At 38.4% G+C, this 27,894-nt stretch overlaps 1 protein-coding gene and 1 long non-coding RNA gene across 3 annotated transcripts; one reads left to right on the top strand and one right to left on the bottom strand.

The window, feature by feature from the left end:
- Positions 1-17,256: 17,256 nt before the first annotated feature.
- On the top strand, positions 17,257-24,330 carry LOC128863855 (very-long-chain (3R)-3-hydroxyacyl-CoA dehydratase). Of its 2 annotated transcripts, XM_054103228.1 has the most exons (6): positions 17,258-17,571; positions 17,642-17,813; positions 17,875-17,991; positions 18,044-18,257; positions 19,947-20,292; positions 23,883-24,329. In XM_054103228.1, the coding sequence occupies exons 2-6, from the start codon at positions 17,646-17,648 to the stop codon at positions 24,205-24,207; spliced, it is 1,170 nt and encodes a 389-aa protein (XP_053959203.1). In that variant the 5' UTR covers positions 17,258-17,571; positions 17,642-17,645; the 3' UTR covers positions 24,208-24,329. The 2 variants fall into 2 exon arrangements, with proteins under 2 accessions (XP_053959204.1, XP_053959203.1); XM_054103229.1 differs by having other exon boundaries at positions 17,257-17,813; positions 23,883-24,330.
- On the bottom strand, positions 23,464-27,539 carry LOC128863857 (uncharacterized). Its single transcript, XR_008454630.1, has 3 exons — positions 27,457-27,539; positions 27,164-27,390; positions 23,464-23,614 (listed from the first exon to the last, which is right to left on the bottom strand). It is a non-coding gene; the product is annotated as an uncharacterized LOC128863857 (long non-coding RNA).
- Between the last annotated feature and the right edge of the window lie 355 nt (positions 27,540-27,894).

Here is a 27,894-nt window from a genome sequence, read left to right as displayed (position 1 = left end):
AGCTTTCTATGGCATCTGGCTTCTTTGCCCCCACGTAAGCTTCAACTAGAAAAAAAAACAATTTTTTCGGTATTTACTATTCACAAGAATGTTGGTCATAGCTGAGCCAATGAACTGAGTACATGAATTTCTCTAATAAGGTACGGATATTAATATACCACTTATATTGAAGTGTAATTTATTGTGATAGTCGGCCGAGTGAAAAACTTTTTTATAATAACCTGCTGCTTTGAAATTAAAGCCTAAGTACTTCGTGGAATATCTGAATTTTCACTTCGTAAAATTTGTAGTACTTCTTCAAAACATTTTAGGGACAGCTTGTTCCGAATGCCCCACTGCAAAATCTTTTCTTTAAAAGTTAACGTCTTTGCAGTTTCTTCCTTTTCACTTACGTTGTCTAAAATAAAAAATTAGCCTCTGCTGCTAGCTACACTGCCACTTTAGCAGCTTCTAATATTTCGAGACTTTCACCCCTTCTGTCTAAATAAATTGTCTTTAGTTGTTGTTGTTGCTGTGGAATTTTACTAGGCCCTGGTAATGCAGTGTAGTCACCGATCGTCATCGTCTGACTCATGTAATGGCAGGAAAAGCGGTTTCGACACGTTGGGTGCAAAGGAAGAGAGGCGTTAGGTGAGTGGGTTTAAGAGATCATGAATAGGTGGTTAGTATCGTGCGGTTTTCTCTTCACACGCCGGACTTGTATATCGAGTATGTCGATGTCGTTTCTGGATAAGAACGAGTTTAATCTGCTACAATATCCAGAGAGTAGTTGGAGCAAAGCTACGCGGGTCTCACGAGGCAGCTGAAGTTCTTCGTCTGTGAAGTCGGAGAGACGTCTCCCGACTCACCTGAGCTTCTTGGTCGGGAGAATGGAAGGGGAGACATCAGGAGGCATCACGTGTCTGTCCTGATAGCAGTACATATTTTGAGAAGTCAGGTCTGGAGCTTTTAGGTGTAGAAAATTTTGTTCACACCAACAAATAAATAAATTGTGCATTGCAGAAATAAATTGGAACACACTCGGCACTTTATCGCTCGATAACTCGTCACTACTACGTCATCAGGGACTCGTCAGCACAATTCTGCACGCTCATTTCTCACGTATTTTTAACTCAACCAATCAATCGTTGTTCAGAGAAGGATGATAGATTTACAAAGTATTGTCATTTGCTATGGTGAAAAACCAAAATGTGCGAGCAACTTCGGCTGCCTCGTAACAACGCCGTCTTTTCACCGTAGCTACGGTGACAATAACTTCGACTATCAAGTCACCGGTTACTCGGCAACAGAATTCTGCCCACTAATTTCACACACTCGTCCAATCAGTCGTTATTTAGACGGCAACGAAGTGACATGAGTGAATGTTGTGCTGATTTTTGTCCTATATCACCCACAGAGCCTCTATATCAGGGCCACGGTTTCGTCAGCAAATCAGCTGATTCCTTCAAAATCGCTAAGAGCCGGTTTACGCTCTATGTTGGCCACACCCCTGAATTCTTTTCACCATGCTTGTAATCTATCAGTCTTGGTTATAACTCAGGAAGGTGCAATTTTGTATTCTATCATACTTGGTTGTTCTATACAGTATTTTAGACTGCTCAGTGCTGTAGGGAATCAAAAGAATCATGACCGCTGCGTTTGCACCTATGAATGAATTTTGTATTCAGGAATTTAGCTTTGGACGACTTGCCCATATCAAGTGATAAAGTGCCGTGTGTGCGGCTATATATACATTTTGTTGCACATATGCATCATACTTACATATATATGTACATGCAGACAAAATAACACAACAACTTAACACCCACCATTCGCTGCGGCAATACTTTTCCTTGCCCAATACCATTTCACAAGACACGCAATTGCCACAGCAAAAATACCACTTCACCAAATTCGCGACAGTGCCACGTACATATGTATGTATGCATATGTTACTTAGCCATTTTCCAGTTGTCGTCAGTGACTTCTTCAATCATTAAGTAATGAATAACATACATAGAGTCCTAATTTCGAACAAAAGTTATAAAATATGTTGTGTGATTCATTTTTGTGAAGTATGAAGAAGTATGAAAAGGAAAAGCAAATCATCGCGACGAGTTATATACATAAGTCGAGGTAAGCAACGATGTCTTTCATCGTATACAAAAAGAATAAACGACGCACAGTGATGCGATTCTATATAAAAAGTGGGCGAAATAGGGAGATGGATGGATTTTGCCAAAAAATTTTTCCTACGTGGAACAGAGTACTATAAACCATAAGTCAGATTTGTTTTTTCATAGTTTTTACGTTATATATTTCATGAAATGAAGACTAAGGTAAAATATATGTATATATACAATATTACACATCTCTCTTCCTTTATATATATATATAATATATATATATATATATGTGTATATATTAAATTATTAAATAATATATATATATATATATATATATATATATATACATATATATACATAATTGGCACTTACATAATTTTTCTGTGTTTGGCCGAGCTCCTCCAATTTATGGTGTGCGTCTCGATATTTTTCCGAACGGCAGATGTTTTTTATGGGGAGCTTTTTCATGGCAGAAATACACTCGGAGGTTTGAAAAAACTTTTTCTTAATTTTGTTGTTTCACGGAGATTCGAACTTACGTACTTCGAATTCGGAATGATAGTCACTCACCTATCTATTCAAATCCGGCGGCCAATATCAAATACGTCACCGAAATTTTTGATTTTACCTGCTCAGAAAGCACTGCGCAACTCAGTAAAGTAAGTGTCCTGTCGATTAGTCACCGCCTAAACACTGAACAAGCGTACGGTAAGCGTACATACATACATATGTGCATACTACAATATATATTCATGAATTTGTTTGTATGTGGAGGATGGTTCCATATGTAGAAGTCCACGCAAGTGTGGAAAGTTACTGATCGCCATTCACTTAGGAGTGGCTAGGACGATTCTTCTGCACATGGTTCACGCAGCTCACAACTCCCGGGATTAGCCCAAGTATCCTCTGGCTAGCTTCCGAACACCTCGGGAGAAAACTAAAGTAAGAAGGCGAAACATTCCAGGATAGCTGGCTGTGCGCTGGGTTTGGGACCCGCCACTTAAAAACCTCCCCCAATGAAAACATACACAAAGCCTCGGATGAGAACTTCCAACACTGATGACGACTCCTGCAAACGAACTAAGGACTATGATTTGAGGGCATGCACCTGGAATGTCCGGCCCCTTAATGTGGAAGGTGCCTCTGCCCGGCTGGTTGATGTCCTCATGAGAGTAAAGGCCGACATCACTGCCATCCAAGAGATGCGATGGACGGGGCAAGGCAAGAAAACCACAGGACCTTGCGACGTCTACTACAGCTGACATGTAAAGGAGCGCAAATTCGGTGTCGGATTTGTTGTGGGAGAGAGACTTCGTTGCCAAGTACTGTCGTTCACTCCGGTGGACGAGTGTCTCGCAACAATCCGCATCAAAACCCGTTTTTTTAGCATATCGCTAATTTGCGCCCACGCCCCGACGGAAGAGAAGGACGATGCGACTAAAGATTCCTTCTATGAGCGCTGCCCCCGCCACGACATAAAAATCGTGCTTGGCGACTTCAACGTCAGGGTGGGCAAGAAGGGAATTTTTGGTCCCACAGTCGGAAAATTCAGCCTACACAACGAAATATCCGGTAACGGACAGTGGCTGATCGACTTCGCCGGGGTCCGGCATAAAACGATACACCAAGCTACCTGGCTGTCTCCTGATCGAAAACCGCGAAACCAGATCGATAATGTTGTGATAGATGGAAGACACGCTTCTAGTGTATTAGATGTAGGTACGATCCGAGGACCCAAAATCGACTCGGATCATTACCTTGTTGCAGCATCTGTGCAGTGAAAAGCGTACATCTAACTACGCAAAGAATGTTCGACATCGAAAAGCTGCAATCACAACAGACAGCCAGAAGATTCGCCACTCCACTCTCACTCCTGCTCTCAGAGAGTACTGCCCAACAAACTGGCATGCACGAGCAATGGAGCAACATTTCTCGTTCTCTACGTACCGCCGCCGAAGAAGAAATCGAATTCCCGCGAGCCCGAAAAAACAGTTGGTACGACGAGGAATGTCATGCTGCCGCCGAAAGAAAAGATGTTGCCTATAGAGCCACGCTGCGATCGGGCGCAACGCGAGCCAGGTGGGATCGCTACAGAGAGCTAAGAAAGGAAGAGGCTGAAATACATGAGTGCGAGGAACTAGAGATGCTGGCCAATTCTACCAGAAAGTTCGGCGGCTTGCAGAAGGTTTCAAGACCGGGGCATTTTCCTATAAGAACAAAGACGGCGATCTGGTGACCGACATCCAGAACATTCTTAAATTATGGAGGGAACACTTCTCGAACTTACTCAATAGTCACAGCTGCGCATATCACAGAGAATGTGAAGATCCCGATACCCCAATCGTTGACGACGGAATTTATGTTCCGCTACCCGACCATGACGAGGTGAGAACAGCGATAACGCGGCTAAAGAACAATAAAGCCGCAGACGACGAGGAGCTGGTAAGGTGCATGCATCAGCTCCTATGCAAAATATGGTCGGATGAAAGCATGCCTGCCGATTGGAATTTAAGTGTGCTCTGCCCATTCCATAAAAAGGGCGATCCTGCAATTTGTGCTAATTACCGCGGGATTAGTCTTCTAAATATCGCCTATAAGTTCTAACGAGCGTATTGGGTGAAAGGCTGAAGCCCACCGTCAACCAACTAATTGGACCTTATCAGTGTGGCTTCAGACCGGGAAAGTCTACCATCGGCCAAATATTCACAATACGCCAAATCTTGGAAAATACCCATGAAAGGACAATCGACAAACACCATCTTTTCGTCGACTTCAAAACTGCATCCGACAGTACGAAAAGGAGTTACTTGTATGCCGCGATGTCTGAATTTGGTATCCCCGCAAAAATACGGCTTTGCAAGATCACGTTGCTCAACACCAGCAGCGCCGTCAGAATTGGGAAGGACCTCTCCGAGCCGTTTGATACCAAACGAGGTTTCAGAGAGGGTGACTCGCTGTCGTGTGACTTCTTTAACCTGATGTTGGAGAGGATCGTACGAGCCGTAGAACTTAATCACTCAGGCACAATATTTTATAAGAGCGTACAATTGTTGGCGTATGCCGATGATATCGACATCATCGGCCTTAACAACCGCTCTGTTAGTTCTGCCTTCTCCAAACTGGATAAAGAGGCAAAGCGAATGGGTCTGGTGGAAAACGAGGACAAAACGAAGTACCTCCTGTCATCAAACAAACAGTCGGCGCACTTGCGTATCGGCACCCAAGTCACTGTTGACAGTTATGATTTCGAGGTTGTAAAGGACTTCGTATACTTAGGAGCCAGCATTAACACCGATAACAATGTCAGCCTTGCCAACAAGTTCTAGTTTCGACTAAGTAGGCAATTGAGTAGTAAAGTCCTCTCTCAACGAACAAAACTAACACTCTACAAGACTCTCATCATACCCGTCCTAACGTATGGCGCAGAATAAGCAATTAAGAAGAAGAAGAATATTTATTTACCCGCTTTCCGACATTCCCATGATGTATTGCTGCTTGCGAAGAATGCTCATCAATGTGTAAAACAAACTGAGTGTATAATCAATAATGGACTATGGGATGGGGTTGCTGAATGTAAATTTGTCACTCGATTACATAGTGCCACATCTAGAGACAGCAGTGCAACTAAATAGAAGAGCCTTTTCTCTGGAATTATTTGTTCGGCTCCACTATTCCAAGACCCACGCATTAAAATCAGAAGCAACCCGTGGTTTAGATGAAGATGGAAGGACCTCCTGATTTCACCACTTTTTGTACTGCATTCATATAAACGAGACATTTGCTACCCCCTGTCGTGTATTTCATTTCTGGCGTATTGTTTCAACAAATAGCTCACCGCCTTTCCTTTCTACATTCGTAAGTTTTATGGCTTGTATCACTACAGTTGAAGCTCTCACCTTTTAAATCGTGACAGTTAAGCTCCAACGAAGTGGCCACATCTTAGGAAAATTACAAATCTTACCCGCATGTTTTCCGCTGCGGTCAATTTGTCCATCATCCCATCTGCTAGCGGAAAGATCGTATTGGTATTGGTGTATTGGGGTCCCTCTTTCCTCTACTTAATGAACTGATGGATTCTTCATATGATCGAATTCATTTACCAGGGTATTACGACATTCCGTTCTACTTGTAAGCTCGTCTAAGCTCTTTAATATACATATGATCCCCTGCTGAAGTAGGTAAGGCTAGACACTATTAGATTCTGATGATTTATATAAAGTAAACGTGTATATAACTCTTTCATTCGCTCTACCGTGGCAATAATAATTCCAAGGCTATGTTCTCTGTCTGAGGTGGGTATATTAGGTCAACCCATGAGCGTCGATTTTAGCCTACCGAACAATTTGGAAAATGTACCTGAAGAAAAGGCTTTCACATTTATTTCGAATATATTATCTTTTTTGTTATCCAACAGGGGCAGGCAAGGGTACTTCGTGTGTAGCACTACGTAGTGTGACTCTTCGCCCAGATCCTTTTATGCCCCCATATCTTAACCCAGTTTATTTCAGGTGACACTTGTTTCACAGCGTTTTACAATCTTAATCTAAAACATATTGAACATCATTTAAAGTTATTAGGCACAACTTGTAAACTAGTACGCCTGATTGCCATAATTTTAACAAACACTTCGGCAAAAGTGCGAATCCAACCGTTTTGTAGTGATGTCAGGTGTAAAATAGGGAGGTGCGCTTTCATCCCTGCTTTTCAACCTGGTACTACACGCTGTTATAGCTATTATAGATCCCGGAGGCACAATTTTTTGCAAATCTACACAAATTTGTTCCTGACATCGTCATTATAGACAAAAACAAACAGGCTCTGCAAGAACATCGTCATTATAGCCAGAAACCAACAGCCTCTGCAAGAAACATTCATGCGCCTGGAATCATCTGGTAGAAGGGTAGCACTTTTCATCAACGAAAAAAAACCCAAATATATGGAAGATGCAGCGCGCAACGCAAAACATAACTTACAAATCAACAGCTATAGCTTTGAAATAGTCAATGAATTTTGGTTCCTTGGAATTGAGCTGAGCGTACCGAAATATACAAGACGGAATACAAGCTGCAAATAAGGCTTATTTCACGCATACAAAGTTGATGATGTCGAGATTACTAGAAACCAGAAACTATGAATATATAATACAAAACTGTCATAAGACCTTCACTTATATACAGTCTGGGTGCTGAAATCCAATGAAACTGCTCAGTTAAATTATTTTTAAAGAAAGATTCCAAAAAAATATATGGACCTGTATGACTTGAAGATGGTACTTACCGCACTCGGTACAACGAGAGGTTAGACACACTTATCAGGGGTACAAACAAAGGGTTTTCCAATAAGTAATGTTATTTTGATATTCAATCAATGGTTTCGTTGCTTGTGTGGCACATAGCGCCGTCTTGTTGAAAATATATGTTGTCCAGATCAATACCATCCAATTCCGGCCATAAATAATCGTTAATCATCTCTCGATAGCGCAATCCATTCACCGTAACTGTTGCTCCAGCTTCATTTTCGAAAAAGTAAGGTCCAATAACTCCGCCGGATCATAAACCGCACCAAACAGTCATACGTTGAAGATAAAGAGGCTTTTCAACAATAACTTTTGGATTTTCCGAGCCCCAAATCCGACAATTTTGCTTGTTGACGAAGCCACCGAGGTGGAAATGGGCCTCATCACTCAAGATGATTTTTCGATGGAATTCCGGATCATTTTCATGCATTTCAACGACCCAATCAGCAAAGACATGACGCTGTTGAAGATCGGCCGGCTTGAGTTCTTGTTTTAACTGGACTTTATAAGCCTTAAGACTCAAATCTTTATGCAAAATACGGTGTAATGACGTTTGTGGAATGCCTAATTCCAAAGAACGACGAAGAATTGACAAACATGGGCTTTCTTCAACACTTTCGGCTACAACAGCAATATTTTTGGCTGTTCTTGAGCGACGTGTACGGGTTTTATTCTTCACATCACTAACTTGTCCCAACAACTCGAATTTTTTCACCAATTTCTGGATTACGGTAGGACAAGCGGCTTCACGATGACCTAAAAATGTTCGAGTTTTACGAACCGTCTCTGCCAAATTTTCACCATTTTTATGCATTGTTTAAGCGTGTATCGTTCCATTTATATTAATGGCGTAGTTTCTACTTGTCAAATATCAAAAAATGGCAGTTTCATAAGCGACATCTACCGAAATAGCGGGCTATTCAAAATAATACCTTTTATTGGAAAATCCTTTATAATCAGGTACAATAAAGCGTATGGTCACATTCTACGAATGAGCAACAATATAGCTATAAAAAGGTTTTCGACATAAATCCACAAGGCGACAGAAGAAGAGGTCGTCCGAGAAAACGATGGAGAGATGACAACATTGAAGCTATGGGCATATCTGATATCAAACGAAAAACCGATGACCGAGTGTCGTGGAGGCGAATTGTAACGGAAGTAATATGATGCAAATGGCATCCTACTAACGAGTCATTGTTCTCTAAAGTCACCAATCACACCCGTAACCGTTTACCGCAACCGAAAAAGTACATCATACAACGATCTTGCGGAAAACATAAATACCGAAAACCCTACAGGGTCCGGCATTCGAGGTGTAACCAACTTCAGACCGCTCGCGCAGCTCATGCACGGGCATTAGCTGTATGTTAAAGAACGTTCACATATGCTTTAATTATCAATAAATCCACAAAATTAATCTACCCGTTCACATATGGCAGATTACCTGCAAGATTGACAATCAGATGTCAAATCCGTTGTGAAAGGTTTTCTTCATAGAAATTATTTTGGTGAAATAATTCGATGTTTTTGGTTTGTTTAATATTATTAAAGATATGAAGAAAATGCAAGGAGAAGGATTAGTTCCCACGGCAGTCGGTTCTATGTAACCGGAACGACCCGGATTTATATCCGGCTAAGGACTGTCACTTCAGCAGCATTCCCCGTATATGTATGTATGGGGAATGTTTATGCAACTACAGCAACAACATTAGTTAATTTATTGATGGCAGCAATGCGCATGCGAAATTCGATATTACATTTTATAATAAGCAATAACAGGCCAAAGCGTGTATGTGCACATGTTTTTTTCTGTAATATGAATGCATAATTAATAATATCTCACAAAATTTGTATTAGAATTGTGATGAAGCAGATCTGAATCCATTGGACTACAGTTTGTGGTAAGAATTGGAGAATATAGCTTGTCGAAGACCACACAAAAATTTGGAGAGTATGAAACACCCTTTGGTGCGAGCAGCGTCGTCAATATCCATGGAAACGGTTCGTGCTGCAATATATGAATAGCCTAATCGTTTGAAAGCTTTGTAAAAGCAAATGGTGACCATTTCGAATGAAAATTTAAAATTTTTTTTAATATTTACATGATTAAATAAAACTAACTTCATTAAAAAAAAGTATTATAATTTCATATCTACAGGTATGACGAACAGAACTTATGGCAAGTCTATGTATATCAGGACAAAATTTATTTCTGTTTCACTATAGGGTTTTGAATTTCAGATAAGACAGTGACTTGCGATGGAAATGCTCTCGCCGTCCTCAAATTGTGTGAAATGCTTTGATTCAGATGGTTTCAGACCTTTCCATTTCTCATCCAACACGCAATGCTTTCTTTAATAATTTTGCTACGAACATAAAAATATTTTTAGAACAGCAGCGCATCAAAATATAATTCTTGAATACTATTGACGAGAGACTTAACCGCAATCCACAATGACGTTTCGCTACTTCCTCTGATACTTTGCCATGTGAAACAGCGGAACAATTCCACCTGAGGGAATTAACCGAATATTTTCCAAAAACTTCGAAAATAACTTATAACTGATGTTAAAGTATATAACATTGTTAGTTGTGAAAAAGGTGAACCAGCGATTTTTACATGTCGAAGTTGACCGGCATGTTAGTAGTCGGAGCATCACCCAGGAGCTAAAGATCAAGATAAAACAGTTTTAAACAAAATTATTTTTTCATAAAATGTTATTATAATCCTTTAAGAATATGTCATATATTTTAGTATTTCTTATATAGTATTTCTTATATTATAGATCATCAACCGTGACCACTCTATTCTTTGCGTTCAAGCGCTGGGAAAGGTATAGTTACGTTGTATTCAAACTTTAGACGCGTTTTTTCTCAAAACTATATTTTTCAAATTTGCGTACACGATAACTCGAAAAGTTATGGACCGATCTCCCTGAAATTTTGCACACGTCTTTTTTATGATATTACTTTCTATGTGAATTTACAAATTCGAAAGTTTTTAAACTCTTAAAATGATTGATTTGAGTTTGTCTTTGATTTTATCTTACTTTTTCACAGTTCCGACGCATTAACAATTTACTTCTGTAAAAAAGACAAACTTTTACACCTTTTATATCAAGTCTACTACAAGCTAATGATGTCTCCTTGTAGTCAATAACACTTAAAACTATTTTCGTGGTTGGTGTTAGTAACTGCTTTTTAGCACCAATTCTTCGAACAAAAATATTTCCAAGCGCACAAAAAAGTTTAATACGAAACAAAAACCACATTTGTTTTTTTATTATTAAACTCTGACATTCTTTTTTCACTCATACCGAAATTGGAATAAATAAATAAAAGCTTAAAAATGGAGTGTTACGAGTCTCATTACTGAATTAGGTAAAAATAATATATGTGCATAACTAGTACATTTACCAATACAATGTACTTACACGCTCTTCTTGCTCCCGTGGCGCCAACTGTGGTTCCTGCATGAGTCCGGCTAAACTGGGTGTAAATAGGACATTCAATTTGTTACCCGTCATCCACTGATGATTACGATGCTGATGTTTTGGAGCCAACATACGATGCGCTACCAACGTCATGTCTTAATTATCTTTTGAAATCAGGTAATACTATCGTCAAATGCCAACTAAAATGAATATCTTAGATAGTGCAGTAATGCGGACATATTCACTTTAACACAGTTTATTTTCAACTACTAAATAAATAGTTGGAAGAAAATACGGTGAAAGACAAAACGCAGAAAAATTAACGTAAATATTTAATACAAACTACACCAAAGGGTGCTTATAAAATTTGAAATGTCTCTAAGGCTGGCCGAAATAGTATTGACAAAAATTATCTAGCTCAAGCTTAAATTTATTTGTAGAGATAAGTGCAAAATTAAATTTCAATACTATAAGCGAGAAGATGACCAATTTTTCGGTGCTTGTAAGCGGAAAACGCTTACAAAACATCGTGTGCATCTAAATTAGTGAAATTTTCCTACAGTTTTCTATTGCTTTTAGCTGGGGTGCTTATAAGCTAGAAACACTGTATTTCCATCCCTGTTCATGTTTTACGATTACAATTTTTTGGAATATTTATTTTTGTATGAGTATATGGTTGCACCTGCACCTGTTCAAATTCAGTAATGTGCCGGATTTCATGCACACTAGGGTGATTTAGCCGGTTTCCCTAACGCGTTTTCCAAAAAAATTAAATAGGTAAAATCTATATGTCAACAATAGTGCTTCTCGCCAAACATTTATTTCATGTAAGTAAAACGCCAAATTCACTTTTTACGAAAAAAAATATGCACAAAACATTTTTTTATTTTTTCGAAATAAAGATATGTTATAAATACATATCCTATATATGTACACACATATTTAAATATTAAAATGTTTATTATACATCATCTGGGCATCCATAACCACCAAAAACTTATGAAGAGCATTGAGGGCAAACTTTTCATGAAAAGTTTAGGTTTGGCTTATGGATATGGAGTAGGGGACTCGGAATAAACCGCGATAAACCGGAACTAATTATCTTTACAAGAAAACATAGGACTACCTGCAGTCTCCGCGCTAGTTTTCAAGGGTGTGGAGATTCCTTAGAAGGAGAACGTTAAATATTTAGGACTCATCATGTCACAGGATACTTACGCGGAAATCTAATATTGAGAATAGGGTTCAAATGTTTAACATTGCATTGCTCAAGGGACCTACATGGTCTAAGCAAGTTGGCTACTCAAAAACCTAACCTTATTTATGGTACAAAAGAAAATGAAATGAGGGTAAAATTAGGCAGAAAAAAATACAGAATAAACCTATAAAAAGAAATCTCATTGCCCTCTCAGCGCCTCGAGACTGGTGAATCATTTAGTTCGGACCTTGCTCTCCAAAATAGCCCAAAGAGAATAATCCATTGGATTCACGTGTGGTGAATTTGAGAGTCATTGTGTGGACGTTATGAAGCTCGGAACGTTATTTTTTAGCAATTCTTGGTTCACTCGAGCTTTGTGAGACGGTGCCGAGTCCTGCTGAAACGTCCATGGCCTGCCACCAAAATGTTTGTCTGCCCACAGCTTCAAAGCAACTTTCAGAATACTTTCCCGATAATATTTCGCATTTACCTTGACGCCGGGCTCAATGAAAACGATTGGAGAGCGCTCATCTGCGATTACAGCGGCCCAAACCATTACCTGTGGCGGGAACTGCTTCCTGGTGGCCAATCGGTGACTCAAATTCTCGAATGAAGGACGGTCAAATAAACCCTATCGTTTTGAGAGTTTACGAATTGCTCACTACGAAAAATTTTCTCGTCAGAAAATACAATGTTCGGAAATTGGCCGCTTTAGAATCGCAAAAATTAGCGAAAGAAGCCTACGTTTCTTACTTAAAGCTATTTCTAGTTTCAAACGTTAGATGGCCCACCCGGTATATACATACACACTCATATATGCATAGATATAACGTTCCAAAGTAAAAATAATCAGGTCTCCCTCGTAAACAAGTCATTGAAGTAAAACAAGAAGAAAATAAAGAAGTGTAGGTCAAATGAACTATGCATGTTGACCTTTCAAAAAATCATTAGCTGCTGATCAACGGCTGTTTCCACGGTTTTCCAAAAATACAATAGTTAAATATTTATTAAATCATGTATACTAACCGAAAAGTGTTCTATGCAAGCTCATGGCAAAAGGAGAGGGGTCTTCTTCTCCTTAATTGGCGCGATAACCGCTTACGCGATTTTGGCCGTGTTTAACAAAGCGCGCCAGTCGTTTCTTTCTCGTGCTAACCGGCGCCAGTTGGACACATCAAGTGAAGCCAAGTCCTTTTCCACCTGATCTTTCCACCGCAGAGGAGACCTTCCTCTTTCTCTACTACTCATCGCATCGAATACTTTCAGAGCCGGAGCATTTGTATCCATTCGGATGTCAACAGCGAATTGGGTGCCGATACGCGATTGAGCGATTAAGTTCTGCTTCTCGTACAATCCTTTTCAACATCAGGTTAAAGAAGTCACACGACAGCGAGTCACCCTGTCTGAAACTCGTTTGGTATCAAACGGCTAGGAGAGGTCCTTCCCAATTATGATGGCGGTGCTGGTATTGAGCAACGGCCTCTTGCATAGCCGTAATAATTTTGCGGGGATACCAAATTCAGACATCGCGGCATACAAGTAACTCCTTTCGTATTGTCAAAGAGAGGGATCACTATTACTAAATAAAATATAGTGCTTTCCAGTGTGCATTCCTCTACGATTATTTTTATTTATAGAGCACTTCATACACAACAGTCATACACTCTCATTAAGCTGTCATCCCAGCACTTACTAAAAATTATTTTAGTAGAAATACAAGGCTGAAGGCAGTCTCGAATGCCGGCATAACATTCCGCATAATTCTCGTAGGTTACTTCCCGAAAATGGATAGCTCCTCTAACGAAGATACACCGGCCGAACGGAGGTCTGTGGACGATAAACTGAAGAGTCCTCAACAGATCCCGCAAATCCTATATTGGTTGTTTAGTCTGCATTAAACAAAACAACTAAAAAACTATTGTTGCCTTTTGATGAAAATCTAACATTTATTTAAAAATTTTCGATGCATATACATATAGCAACATAAAATTATAGAAAACTAAGAGATATTTCCTAGATATCTATGTGTTTTAAGATAGTTCGTAGTTAGATAATAAGTTTTATAAAACTTTGCAATTAACTGGATTCCTTCGATAAGTTGGTAATTAGTTTGGGGCGAGCCAAAAGTTAACAAAACTCATGATGGTTTCCGAAATCAGCGAGTCCCTAATGAAAACAATATTATTTCTAAGTACTTTGCCTCAGCCTGAAGGAACCGATTACTGATAACAATTCCTTGAAAGGAATAATTACGACCATCAGCAGATAGGATAATTTATACCTGTAAGTGAATGCATTCGGCCTCGGTAGTCTAGCGTAAGTGCACTAGCCTGCCATCCCAGAGGTTGTGGGCTCGAATCCTACGTAAAGCACGGTCCTCGCACTTCTCCAAATTTACCTACTTTCCCTATCTCTAAAAAAAAAAAAAAAAAAAATCATTCCTCAACCCCAAAAACAAGTTCCTTCCCATCCTTACTCCCGCACAATGGTCAGCGCATTATTTGCATTGGAGCTGCTAAAACAAAGAAAAACACACAGTTACACAATGCATCAGTGGCGCCAGCAAGAGGAAGACACACCAAATTGAGGACTTCGCTATGCGATACCCTTCTGCCAGAAAATTTTGACACACAGATGGCGCTCCAAGCATTACGAAGGCGTTGTTCCTAGGCAACGACAAGTGGGCATTCCCACTACTTAGGACTGATAGCGGCAGGCTAATCACCTACCCTGTCAGAAATCAAATAGATTAACGGAACCAACGCAAGACAAGTCTTGTCGGGGCTCTATGCTCCCGAGAGGAGTGAACAAGGAAAAAAAAACAAAAAGTGAATGAATTGACGTTTCCAGCTCAAATGTGTCATACACATTTGTGCAGTCAGATAGCCCTCCTATATTTTATCTTTATTTAAATTTCACGACTATTGAGATAGGATTATAATGGCGTTGTAAAGTGGGCGTAGATTGGGAGGAAAATCCTTGTTCTTCAACGGTCTGTAGTAGTATTTTGCGCTGATTGAAGATAGTATAATTGTGTTGGCTATATCCCCTTCAGTCCAGTAAACTCTTTCTAAGTTATTGTTTTAATTTTTTAACTTGTTCCTGTGTGAAAATTAGAAGCAATTTAATTCTGGAATCTGTGTCTCTTCTCAGCAATTCCTATTTTTGCTGATACATTTGGTGAATCGCTTTCTTCTAGCTGCACCAACTCAGTCACAATTTTTTTGTTGCTCCTTATTAATGTCCGGCTACGTCGTGACACATAAAGACACGTGAATCGAAGACTCATTCTTATTCACAGTAAGAACAACTCCCAGCTTAACACCATTGAATCTTGAAAGTCAATCCACTTCAATCTGGAAATTCCTTCATTATGTTATGATTATCAGTCATCACACACTACATTTTTTAATATGAATCAAACACTTTTAACTTGAAATATCCTATAGTACTTTTTTCCAAAAAGAACGGACATGAAAATCATAATGTAAACAAACTCGCTTTGGACGAATTTCGTCACATCTGTCAGCTGTGTTATGGTCAGTCGCCTTCACTTTAAGAGTAGTAAAGCGAACATTCATTCGCCAAAAAGCATCGAACGAGCGTCGAAAATAAATTTTAGGTATCCTCACTGGCGCATTTTCACTGTTCGCTTCGCCATATTTATCAAAATTTTGCGACTGTTAATTTCATTTGCGCTGAAAAAAAGAGCTTTTAACACTCCAATAGTCAACAGTCAACAGGATTTATTGTCTTCGAATGTTTCTTATTGTATAATGGGTGTCTATTTGCTGATACAGTAGTTTTCAAAACAAATAACAAAATAAAATGAATAAAATTAAAGCTTTTTCCAATATCGGTCGCCCTTGGCTGGTAATGGCAAACCCCCCCGAGTTTGTTCTCTACTATCGTATAGGTATATCGTATAGGTATATACATATCTATCTAATATACCTTTCTCTTTCAGATTCATTCGATAGGCATATTTGAACTAGCGAAGTATTTGTACTTAGGTCTAGTAAAATGTTAAATGTTTTATACATATACACCCTTTATTTGGTGTTTGGCGAGATCATCCCCCAATTTGTGGTATGCGTTTTGGCATATTTCCACAAATGGAGAGAACTAAAATTTTACGCCGCCTCCAAACGGCGATGGTTATTTATGAGAAGTACTTTTCACGGCAGAAATACTAGCGGACGTTTGCCATAGCCTGCCAAGGCACGACCGCGTTAAAAAAAACTTTTTCTGTCATTTGATGTTTCATGAATGGGGAATCGAACCTGTGCATTTCCAAATCGTAGTCACGGGTCAACCATTCGGTTACAGCTAGGGATGGCAAAAAATATATTTTAATCGATTCATTAATTATATAGTTAATCGCGAGATAAAAAATTTGCACAATAAATATTTTCGAAAACTTCCTTATACAAAATTTATGTTTTATTTAGACCTCATTCCGTACAAATTGGCGCCAACTAAAATAAAACTAGGATTGTGAATGTCAATAATAATTATTTATTGTTCGAACACTTTTGCAGAAATCGTAACTTTGATAACCATTTTGTTGTTACGATTTTCACTCGCCGTTGCACCAGCTTTTGATAAAATTCGTTCGGCTGGTACTGAGTTACCAATTAAGTGGCAACATTTTTTTGAAGGCCCGTAAAATTTTGGATAAACAGTTTTAATTTCTTCCTAAACGTCAATAATGTTTCGATTTAATTCTACGACTTGACAATTTAAATAAAAACTGATCTCATGTTTTGGATGTGAAAGATCATCAACCTTCTAAAGCCCAGAGGTCAGGGTTGTATCTACACAATGTTACCATTGATATTTTTGCTTACACAATTTTTCACACATCCGCGTTATCAGCTACAATTTTTCATTGTTTACTAAACCAAAGCCAAAAACCAACAAATGCAAATAGTTCATTTATCTATAATTAAAATTATTCAACATGGTTCTTAAGTTATTTTAACAAAAATTACAGTTTTTCCAAGTTTATTTTGTAAATGATTTCGAAATGTACTGTTTGGCAACACTGTGGGTGAGAGAGCAATCCTGATAGGAATATTAAAACGTCCTGCGGCAAAATCTACGATACTACGATATGGAAGGGAAGTAATTTTTCATTTACATGGGATCTCATTAGTTTGATCGTAACAGCTGACAGGGGACTGCGTTTACGTCGGTTACTGTTTGCAGGATAAGGGACTACGATACGTCGGTGACTGTTTTCAGCATCAGTTGATTGCAAATCAAGTAGGTTGGATAGGCACTAGTTATGAACACCTACGTTTAATAAAGTCTCTAGTTCAGAACCAACTACATTCACTGCAGGGTTGCACTCAAACATCTAATATTATAGACCCTATAAGTATACAAATTTTATTCAGCTGGTTTTTATCTCGTTTTATACAGTTCGATTTAATGCAAAAAGGTCTATTTGCCAGAGAATCGTTTTTTAGAATGCTTTCTGGCAACTTTTGTCTAGGTAGTAAACAAAACTACTGTGTTGGATAATAATAAGTGAGTTTTTATGTGAGAAGTGTTTGTGTTGCATAGCTATTAAAGGCTGCTGTTCTTATTACGCTTATAGCAAAATGGTTAACATGAAAAATCAAATCAACGAGGTACCAGAAAACAATTATTCTGCTAGCGAAAATGAAAAGTGCCAATCCGGCTTTATTTCACTTACTCTTCATCCTTTAGTGTATTGGGCACAGACAAAAGAGAAGATATCCCTAAAAGTGGACATAAAAGACTCAGAGGTATAGAATCTTGTACTTAGAGCTTTCGCATTTGAAAAATCGATATCATAAATTTCTCTAGCCACCTGTGGTCAATCTCACGCCAAACTTATTTACATTTTCTTCCAAAGGCTATGGTGCCCGTGGTTTCAATGATTACACATTCGAATTACACTTTTATGCTGCTGTCAACGAAGAGGTAAAATATCAATTTAAAGAAAACACTTTTTCATTCTTGAGGACTCTTCCAGAGCTGCACCTATCGAGTTTTTGATAACAAAGTTGAGTTCTTCATTAAAAAAAATGATGTTACTTGGTGGCCTCGTTTAATTTCAACTCTTCGGAAACCACAATGGCTGAAAATAGATTTTGAGCGTTGGCGGACTGATGATGAAACGATTGAGAACGAGAAGCCATTCAATGCCATGGAAGGCAATCCTGAAAAAGAGTTTGGATACATAAAAGGTTTGATAAATAAGTAAACATGAATGCCTAGTGTACATATTTACAACTCTGTTCTGTCACTTGACAAAATAACAAAATTTTTACAATTAGTAAATATTTTTATCAAACAGTTTTTTTGTTATTTATAAATAGATAATAAATAAATCTGAAAGCTTAGTGCAAAACGCTTTTCCCCACATTGTGGTAAAGCTGTTTAGTGTGAAGCGGAAGCAAATTTAACATGTCGCACGCACGAGATCTATATCCGTGATTTTCATTTTCATTTAACAATGGGAATACAAATTTTCATAAAATAGCTTACAAATCTTTATAAAATACATAATTGTCATAAACATTTGGCATCTTAACAATTTAGAAAGAAAGGAGTATTTTATTTAAGAGACAGAATACCGAAATCTTGATAAATATCAATCTGGGTAAATAAGCAAGTCCTTGAATTTGTCAAGTGCACAGAATAAGTTGGTTAGTTATTTATTTGTGTTATCTAAATTGTTACGTGAAGAATATTTCCTCTTAATCTATCGAAAATTCAAATAGGCACTCGATAGAGGGAATCACACTGATTTCAATCTTATAAAAATATGATTGCGCAACTAAAAATTGCTAAAATTTTTCTCAAGTAACGGTTGTATGTGACAGCATAAGTAATATATTACAAAGAAACTTGGTACACAAGGTATTGCAAATGGGCCAATTTGATAAATAATCAAGCCCACCTCTTATAAGGAACTTTTTCATGGCAGAAATGCACTCGTAACGTTGCCATTGCCTGACAAAGGACGACCGATAGTGGAATAAAGACTTTTCTATAATTTGATGCTACATGCGCTTTCTGTGCGAACCGGGCAATACCGAATGGTAGTCACGCACCAATTTTTTCAGGTATGACGACCGCATAATTAGCTTTACAATGGCATATTTCCTATTTCAATTGGTCAATTATTTTTCGAGTTATTAAGATTTTTCAAGAGCCCAAGTTTAACCTTTGTCCTTTAATATCTCCCTCAATTTCTCACCTGCACATTTCTTATTCTTCGATAGCTTAAGGAATAGCTACAGCTATTCAACAAGAGATCATGACGGTGGTTAAAGAATGTTGTTGTTGTATCAGCATAAACATTCCCCTATCGACTAGAGTCTTGAAGATCTTATTGTACAGGTCTTATTAGACTTGTAGCATAAGATGGAATAAAATGTAAGATGGAGATAAATTGACTAGCCGGGGATTTTGCAGAACAGATTGTTAGGCTCCGAACGTTGAAGAAACGAGAAAAGTCGGAGAGATAATCGTTTACCTTCAAATATTAGAGAAGAAACCCACAGTGTGGGGGAATAACGAAACATTAAAATTAAATAAAAGCAGGAAGAGAACACAACTCTATGATCCGTATTGTCCAATACCTCTAACTTTAAAGAACTAAAATATCAGGAAATTACCAAGCTCTGCTTAAGAATTGGGTAGATGGAGGGGTTTTTGCATAGAAATTATCACTTCTTTCAACCAAAACGTGTTCCACAATGAAAAGCTACAATAACAGATTCGTTTTTTCACTGTGAAAATTTGTATATACATTTCGCAACATCCCCAAATATCTTACATCAACATTTTTTTTTTGTTCATTCACACATTCTTATAAGTACTTTTATTTGGGAGGTCAATGACTATAATTTTTTTTTAATATATTCCAGAACGTGCTAAACAAGTATATATGGTGCTTTACAACTTTGCCCAGTTTATCGGATATTTATACATTCTCAGCGCGATGAGTGTGATGTATTACCGCAATGGTATGAAATCAATTCCGAAAGCATACGAATCTGTAGGCGACGCAATGAAATTTTGCCAACTGCTGCAGTATCTTGAAGTACTTCATCCAATTTTCGGATACACAAAAGGTGGTGCATTGATACCATTCTTCCAAGTTACGGGTCGGAATTTTATACTATTTGCTATGCTAGAGTTAGAGCCTCGCATGCAGACAAAGCCAGTGGTTTTTTATGTTTTTGGGATTTGGTCATGTATTGAAATAGTTCGGTAAGTACAGAATAAAACATATTTAAATTAAGTTTCTAATCAATAATGGTTCAGCAAAGAAGTACGATTGCATTTGTATGACTATATAAAAATACATTACTCGAATTCCCACCAGTACAGGAATTATTTACTTTACAACGGTACTGGTGTCCTCGGATTCAGAAACCGTTCTATTATATTAGCTCTGACTTTTTAGCTTTGAAATCGGCAAAAATATTGCATATATTGAATATCTGGTATATGATTAGTTTACATTGATCAGTTCATTGATGATGGGCTTCAATATTTCGCATAATATGCTCGATAGGACTTTATATACTATATTTAAAAGAATCTTCTTGTTTCCTTTTCGAAGACACCAATGTTATTCTAAAAGTAAAAAAATAATAATTGAAAAGCAGGTGGAAAGAATACCACCCTGAGGAGTGCCTTGCTCTACCTTGGCAAGATAGTTTACTCTCGTTGGACTTAAGTTTTTTAACATCAACATGCTATTCCATCGATTTAAATGGCTTTAGTCTTCCTGAGGGCCACTCTTCGCTAGTGAAAGTAAGGGCACTGACAGGATGTGCAGTTGTGCTGACAAACTATCTATGGAACTATCGATAGTATTGATGGTGATGACTTTCGACAAAACTGCTATATACCAGATTTTTATATACCCTTTATAATATTTATGTCGGATCTGAATGAGTTTTATTAACTCGTTATGGAAATATCCAAATTGCCATTGTATGGCTGCTGAGCGTGATTATTGACCATTCCGCCCATTTTCGATACCAAACAACTTTGGACAAAGAGTATAATATTTACCCAGTGTCTTTGAAATATATTAATTTTTGCTCGGGTCATGGTGGGCACCAACAGACGGACGGCCAACCGACATGTCCAAATCAACTTTTCTCATCATTATGCTCATTTCGGTATATGTTCTTTATGATATTACATTTAACCATTTGCTAAACAAAATTATAATACCTTTGTTCAAAAGTGAGTATACAAACTTTACAGTGTCATTTCACAGAAATAACAATTAGCAAAAGTTAGTTTTTTTCGTCGAGAAAGGACTTTACTACTCAATTGCCTACTTAGTCCAAAGTAGCACTTGTTGGCAAGAGAGATTCTACGTTGGATTTCAAGGCTGTCATTGTTATCGGTGTTAATGCTGATTCCTAATTATACGAAGTCCTTTACAACCTCGAAATCACAACTGTCAACAGTGTCGTGGGTGCCGATACGCAAGTGCGCCGACCGTTTGTTTGATGACAGGAGGTACTTCGTTTTGTCCTCGTTCTCCACCAGACCCATTCGATTTGCCTCTTTATCCAGTTTAGAGAAGGCAGAACTAACAGCGCGGTTGTTAAGGCCGATGATGTCGATATCATCGGCATACGCCAACAATTGTACGCTCTTATAAAAAATTGTGCCTCAGCGATTAAGTTCTACGGCTCGTACGATGCTCTCCAACATCAGGTTAAAGAAGTCACACGACAGCGAGTCACCCTGTCTGAAACCTCATTTGGTATCAAACGGCTCGGAGAGGTCCTTCCCAATTCTGACGGCGCTGTTAATTTAAGATTGCTCTGGATGCCAGTCTCCAGTTCGCCGTCTTTGTTCTTACAGGAAAACGCCCCGGTCTTAAAACCTTCTGTAAACCGCCGAACTTTCTAGTAGAATTTTCGGGCGTTGTTCCTGTTGGCCAGCGTCTCAAGTTCCTCGCACTCACGTATTTCGGCCTCTCGTTTCCTTTGTCGAATAATACATCTCTCTTCTTTTTTTAGCTCTCTGTAGCGATCCCACATGGCTCGCGTTGCGCTCGATCGCAGCGTGGCTCTATAGGCAGCATGGCATTCCTCGTCGTACCAACTGTTTTTTCGGGCTCGCCGGAATCCGATTTCTTCGGAAATGTTGCTCCATTGCTCGTGCATGCCGGTTTGTTGGGCAGTACTCTCTGAGAGCAGGAGTGAGAGTCGAGTGGCGAATCTTCTGTTTGTTGTGATTGCTGCTTTTCGATGTCGAACATTCTTTGCGTAGTTAGATTAACGCTTTCCGCTGCACAGAGGCGTGTGCGCAGTTTGGCTGCAACAAGGTAATGATCCGAGTCGATGTTGGGTCCTCGGATCGTACATACATCTAATACACTAGAAGCGTGTTCTCCATCTATCACAACATGATCTTGTTTCGCATTTTTCGATCAGGAGACAGCCAGGTAGCTTGGTGCATCGTTTTATGCTGGAATCTGGTTCTGCAGACTACCATGTTTCGGGCTCCGGCGAAGTTGAGCAGCCTCTGTCCGTTACCGGATGTTTCGTTGTGCAGGCTGAATTTTCCGACTGTGGGACCAAAAATTCCCTCCTTGCCCACCCTGGCGTTGAAGTCGCCAAGCACGATTTTTATGTTGTGGCGGGGGCAGCGCTCATAGGAACGTTCCACGTGCTCATAGAAGGAATCTTTGGTCGCATCGTCCTTCTCTTCCGTCGGGGCGTGGGCGCAAATCAGCGATATGTTAAAAAAATGGGCTTTGTTGCGGATTGTTGCGAGACGCTCGTCCACCGGAGTGAACGACAGTACTTGGAAGACTCTCTCCCACAACAAATCCGACATCGCAAGGTCCTATGGTTTTCTTGCCTTGCCCCGTCCATCGCATCTCTTGGATGGCAGTGATGTCAGCCTTTACTCTCACGAGGACATCAACCAGCCGGGAAGAGGCACATTCCCCATTAAGGGGCCGGACATTCCAGGTGCATGCCCTCAAATCATAGTCCTTAGTTCGTTTGCAGGGGTCGTCATCAGTGTTGGAAGTTCTCATCCAAGGTTTTGTGTATGTTTTCAGTGGGGAAGGTTTTTAAGTGGCGGGTCCCAAACCCAGCGCACAACCAGCTATGCTGGAATGTCTCGCCTTCTCACTTTAGCTCACTCCCGAACGGGTGTTCGGAAGCTACCCAGAGGATACGTGGGCTAATCCCGGGAGTTGTGAGCTGCTTGAACCATATGCAGAAGAATCGTCCTAGCCACTCCCAAGTGAATGGCGATCAGTAACTTTCCCCATTTGCGTGGACTTCTATATCCTCCATAATAAATAAATTTCTAAATAGGCAATAATTTAACCGAATTTTAAATTATCTTAGATTTCATATTCCTGAGAATTATTGTTATATATGAAAAGTGGTTATTATTCGATTTCGCTCAGTTTCTATGCTATCCATTCTTGATCTTCTATGAATTTACATCCTAAGTTTTATTGACAAACCTTATTTTTTACTCCAGTTAGAAGTGGCCTTTTGTTGAAGACGTGTTGATTAAAGATGAGCATTTGAGCTTCCTACAAATAGATATAAATCAGAAAAAGATAAAATGAAAACAATACAAGCAAGACGAAGGAGCTTCCTTGGATGAGTAAAATCGAATAATTGACAAATTATGTGCTGTTAAATTTTCAAATTTTAATGAGTGGGGACATACCAGTCGTGAATTTAAATTATTTGAATATCTGTATTCTCTTTGATGAATGGTTACCTTATTATGAATAAGTTTTTAATTTAATTTATGTACCAATAATTTCTTACATATAAATACTCTTATTTTTTCAGGTACCCATACTATATAACACAAATTATGAAATACGAAATAGGTATACTCACCTGGTTGCGATACACTCTTTGGATTCCGCTGTACCCTATGGGAATACTCTGCGAAGGCATTATAATTCTACGTAATCTACCCTACTTTGAGGAAACGAAAAAGATGTCAGTTGAAATGCCAAACAAATGGAACTTCATTTTTGACATGACTGGTTTTATGAAAATCTATTTAATGTTATTAATATTACCGGGAACTTATTTGGTTATGTCGCATATGGCCAGAACACGAGCCAAAAAACTTAATGGAAAACTTGCTCGAAGTTATTGTGATTAAGAAGCAAATATGTTTATAGGTACGTTTAAACGTTTTGTTCGATAATAATCTTCTAACATTCGGGTTATATAAAAATAAAATTACATATGAAATAATCTAACATATTCATTGTTGTTGTGTAGCTCAAGAAAAGTATTACGATTTTGTTTTAGAACTTATGCCTAGTCTTATACAGTAGACCGGAGTGAAATACGTAAATTTTTTCAAAACATATCGTAATAGCAGGGAAAAGTTGCTACATATCAATACAAATTCAGGAAAAAAAAGAAATTTCAAATCGGTTTATAGTTTCCGTTCGCGCATTGCATTTAAAATTTACAAATTTTATAAAAAATTGAACAAATATTCGAAAAATTGTAAGAGGTGGAAATGATGTTAGATAAAGTTCATTTTTGTAGACTATTACAACATCAGGCATAGTTTGAAAAGAAAAACGTCTACCGCTCTATCAAAGCCCCTACAGCCCCTGAAAAGAAGTGGAAAATGTAATTTTTTGTATAAATTTACGTAATTGCGGGTGGTTAGTCTCTCTATTTTAATTTTTGTCTTCTTGAGTATATAAGTAGAATAAATTATTCCCCTCTTAGCGCGCCCACTAACCACACTGTCTTAAATAAGTTTTGTACAGCTCTTGGCCCGCCCTTTTTGGACGACTCAGAACTCACCGCGTGAAGGTGACTGTACTACGAGTTCCATCCACTCCCTTCCCAACCAACCAACCAAAAATGAAAAATTATTTATTCGGGAGTGGCAAAGTCTGCTTTAGTGTCCAATTGAGGCATAACTGTACGAGAAGTGAGTGTTGCTCTTATAAACTCATCACGTCTCTCGTTCCCATACACTTTTGAGGACGCTTGAGTTACTAGTTTTACGCAACGCTCCACAACTTGCGTATGGCATGGAATATTTGTTAAATCTATGGTTAATTTTGGTTTTTCTTTATCAGAAATTAATTGCAAGATATCTTCAGAAGAAAGGCTGTCTAAAATTGGGGGCAGTTAAGTATCATTTCAGACCAATTAATTAATTCAAAATATTTATTTGCTTCAAAGTTTAGTTTAGGAACCAAAAAGTTACTAATATTTTTGTCTTTTGAAGGGATTTCCTTTTATTTTCAGAACTCGCCTCAATTCAAGATTGCGGACATGCTCTCTGTCATCTATCACCATCGAGAGAAGAATGTTTGTGCTCTTAATTTTTTATAGATTGATAACGTTTGTTTCCTTTTTCAACTAAAACTTAAGTGTCATCCATCCTGCCATCAAAATACACACACATCGTGTCGTTTAATTGCTCTATTGCATTCCCCGACTCGATAAGTTTTAGTCTACATTTTTCTTTTTCTCTTCTAATTTTGCCTCGATGAGACCAATGTCTTTAAATGCACTAGACACAATAGCTGCTGCTGCTCTATCAGATACTCCAAAACGATCACTTGTTAAAACCGTTGCGGGAAGTGATAAGCGCGCCTGTGCATTTTTGAACTCGCTGACTGAGAGGAAATAGAGCGTGGGGTCTGAAAATCGGGATCATTCTTATCATTTTCAATTTCAGGAGTTATCTCTGTTTCAGAATCAATGCTACTACAAGAAGGTCCAGGTAAGTTGGTCTGACTTAAGTGACTAGCTTTTCTCTGCAACTTTAATGTAAGCTTTTGAGTTTCTTTGGTGTCTACTGTCCCAATCTTACCTTGTCCGAGATATCTTTGAGCATATAGAAATTTGATTTCTAATGGCGGTATCTTTCTATCTTTAGGGCATGTGCAGTTGATAGTTACCGGCCTGGGACAAATACACTTGTCAAAGCTTTATTGACAAAAGCAATTGGGTGTCATCTCGCACTTGCAGGACGAAATGTCAAATAATGTACTTGAAGATTGTTCAATAAAATCATTGTACTTCTTTTGTTTCTCAGGTGTGTCTTTGTCCCTTGAATAAGATTTACGAGGAGTGTAGTATCGATCATGTAGATGTTTGATCTTTTGTACAACTCTTGTGTGGGAAACTATTGGAATCGAAGCCTTGGAATAAAGGGACTCAGTCTGATTAGCTACAGTATCTGCTACAACTGTGAAGCTTAACTTCTGACCAGAACTGGCAGCAGAAGATTCTACTGTCATTTTGTGCCTCACTTCTTGCCAACATTGTATAATGTCGGTATTAGTGGGAAGGACCGATGACAGCAGTGGTTTAGGTGCACCAAGAAATGGGCAGTGTATGTCCTTACGAGTAAGAGACATGATGAAAATGTTTGAAGCGATTTAATGTTAAGTAATTGTGTAAACTATGTAATTCAAAAGAACATCGAATAGAATTTTTTTGACCAAACAGCGCTGTTCGACAAGAGTGAAAGCAGAATTGGTAATGACCAGAGAGTACTAGCTCTTCTGTTCACTTCGTTTATCGGTATGCCAGAATCAAAAGCAAAATGAAAAGAAAGACGATGAAATACAAGTAATCAAGTGGAAGACGATCTAAAGCACAGACGTGTTATAGTAGCCGTAAGCCGCTTTCACGCAAGCCTCATTTGGCATAGGCTTCCTTAGTAGATGTGGTATAAAATTGGTGAAAGTTGATCGCTCAGAACCACAGAAATGGATAGATTAGTAAATTATAAATCTACTACTCAATGCTGAAAGTGCTATGTATAAAAAGTGACCTCGATCTTTAATCATTTACAACTTCTACAAGTTTTCGTAAATCAGCTGGATTTGGGATAAAATTTGTAAATTTTAAATGCAATGCGCGAACGGAAGATATTAACCGATTTGAAATTTCTTTTTTTTCCTAAGTTTGTATTGATATGTAGCAACTTTTCCCTGCTATTACGATATGATTTGAAAAACTTTACGTATTTCACTCCGACCTATTATACAGTGGCAACAGGTGCCATTTAAGTGAAAACAAGCATTTGACGACATTTCAAAAACCTGGAATTTAATATGCATAGGTATTACCGGCCTCAACGTCCGCCAGGTCCGGTAGCGCATAATATATCCTGATCCGTCGATTGATGAAATCCTGGTTGCCTTGTTGAAAATTCGAGGAATTTCTCCCTTAAAATATCGAGCAATTCCTCCCGCCCGAAGCTGGACTCCGACCGCCACCTCGTAAATCCACTATGTCCATTTTTATAGGCATGACCTTTGTTGTTGGTGATGATGGTGGCTTCAGCTTAGGCAAACTTTGATGAAATAATTAAATTGTCACATTTATTTTTAAACGTAATGAAGTATTTGGAATATTGTACCCGAAACAAGCTTGTTTACTATTGTATTTTCAAAAATTTGAAGCTGCTTATATTTAGGGTTTGGCTTGTTTCATAACGTAAATAAAACTGGTTGAATAGTAGAATTGTTATTAGGTTAGTTAATTTCATATCGATTTTTAAATACTATACACGCGTAACACTCGTTATCCAATAACCATTTTATATGTTTGCCTATAGATTGTAACATTATTTCTACATTTGGCCTTTTATATGACGTATTTTGGACTCGAACTTCTTCACTTTTACCATTACTTAGAATTCGATCAGTTTAGATCTCACGATATTCAAAATATTTGATGCTCAACATTTTTTCCATGTATCTACTATCATATGTGTAACGAATTGGTATACCAAAATTGTCATATTCCAGTTTAAAATGACGGTAAAATGCTTGTTTTGCTTCAAAAATTCCTCCAA

This window comes from Anastrepha ludens, chromosome 5 (genome assembly GCF_028408465.1).
Source record: "Anastrepha ludens isolate Willacy chromosome 5, idAnaLude1.1, whole genome shotgun sequence".
Lineage (NCBI taxonomy): Eukaryota > Metazoa > Arthropoda > Insecta > Diptera > Tephritidae > Anastrepha > Anastrepha ludens.
Note: the sequence above shows the minus strand (reverse complement) of the source record. Positions and strands in the feature narration are given on the sequence as shown.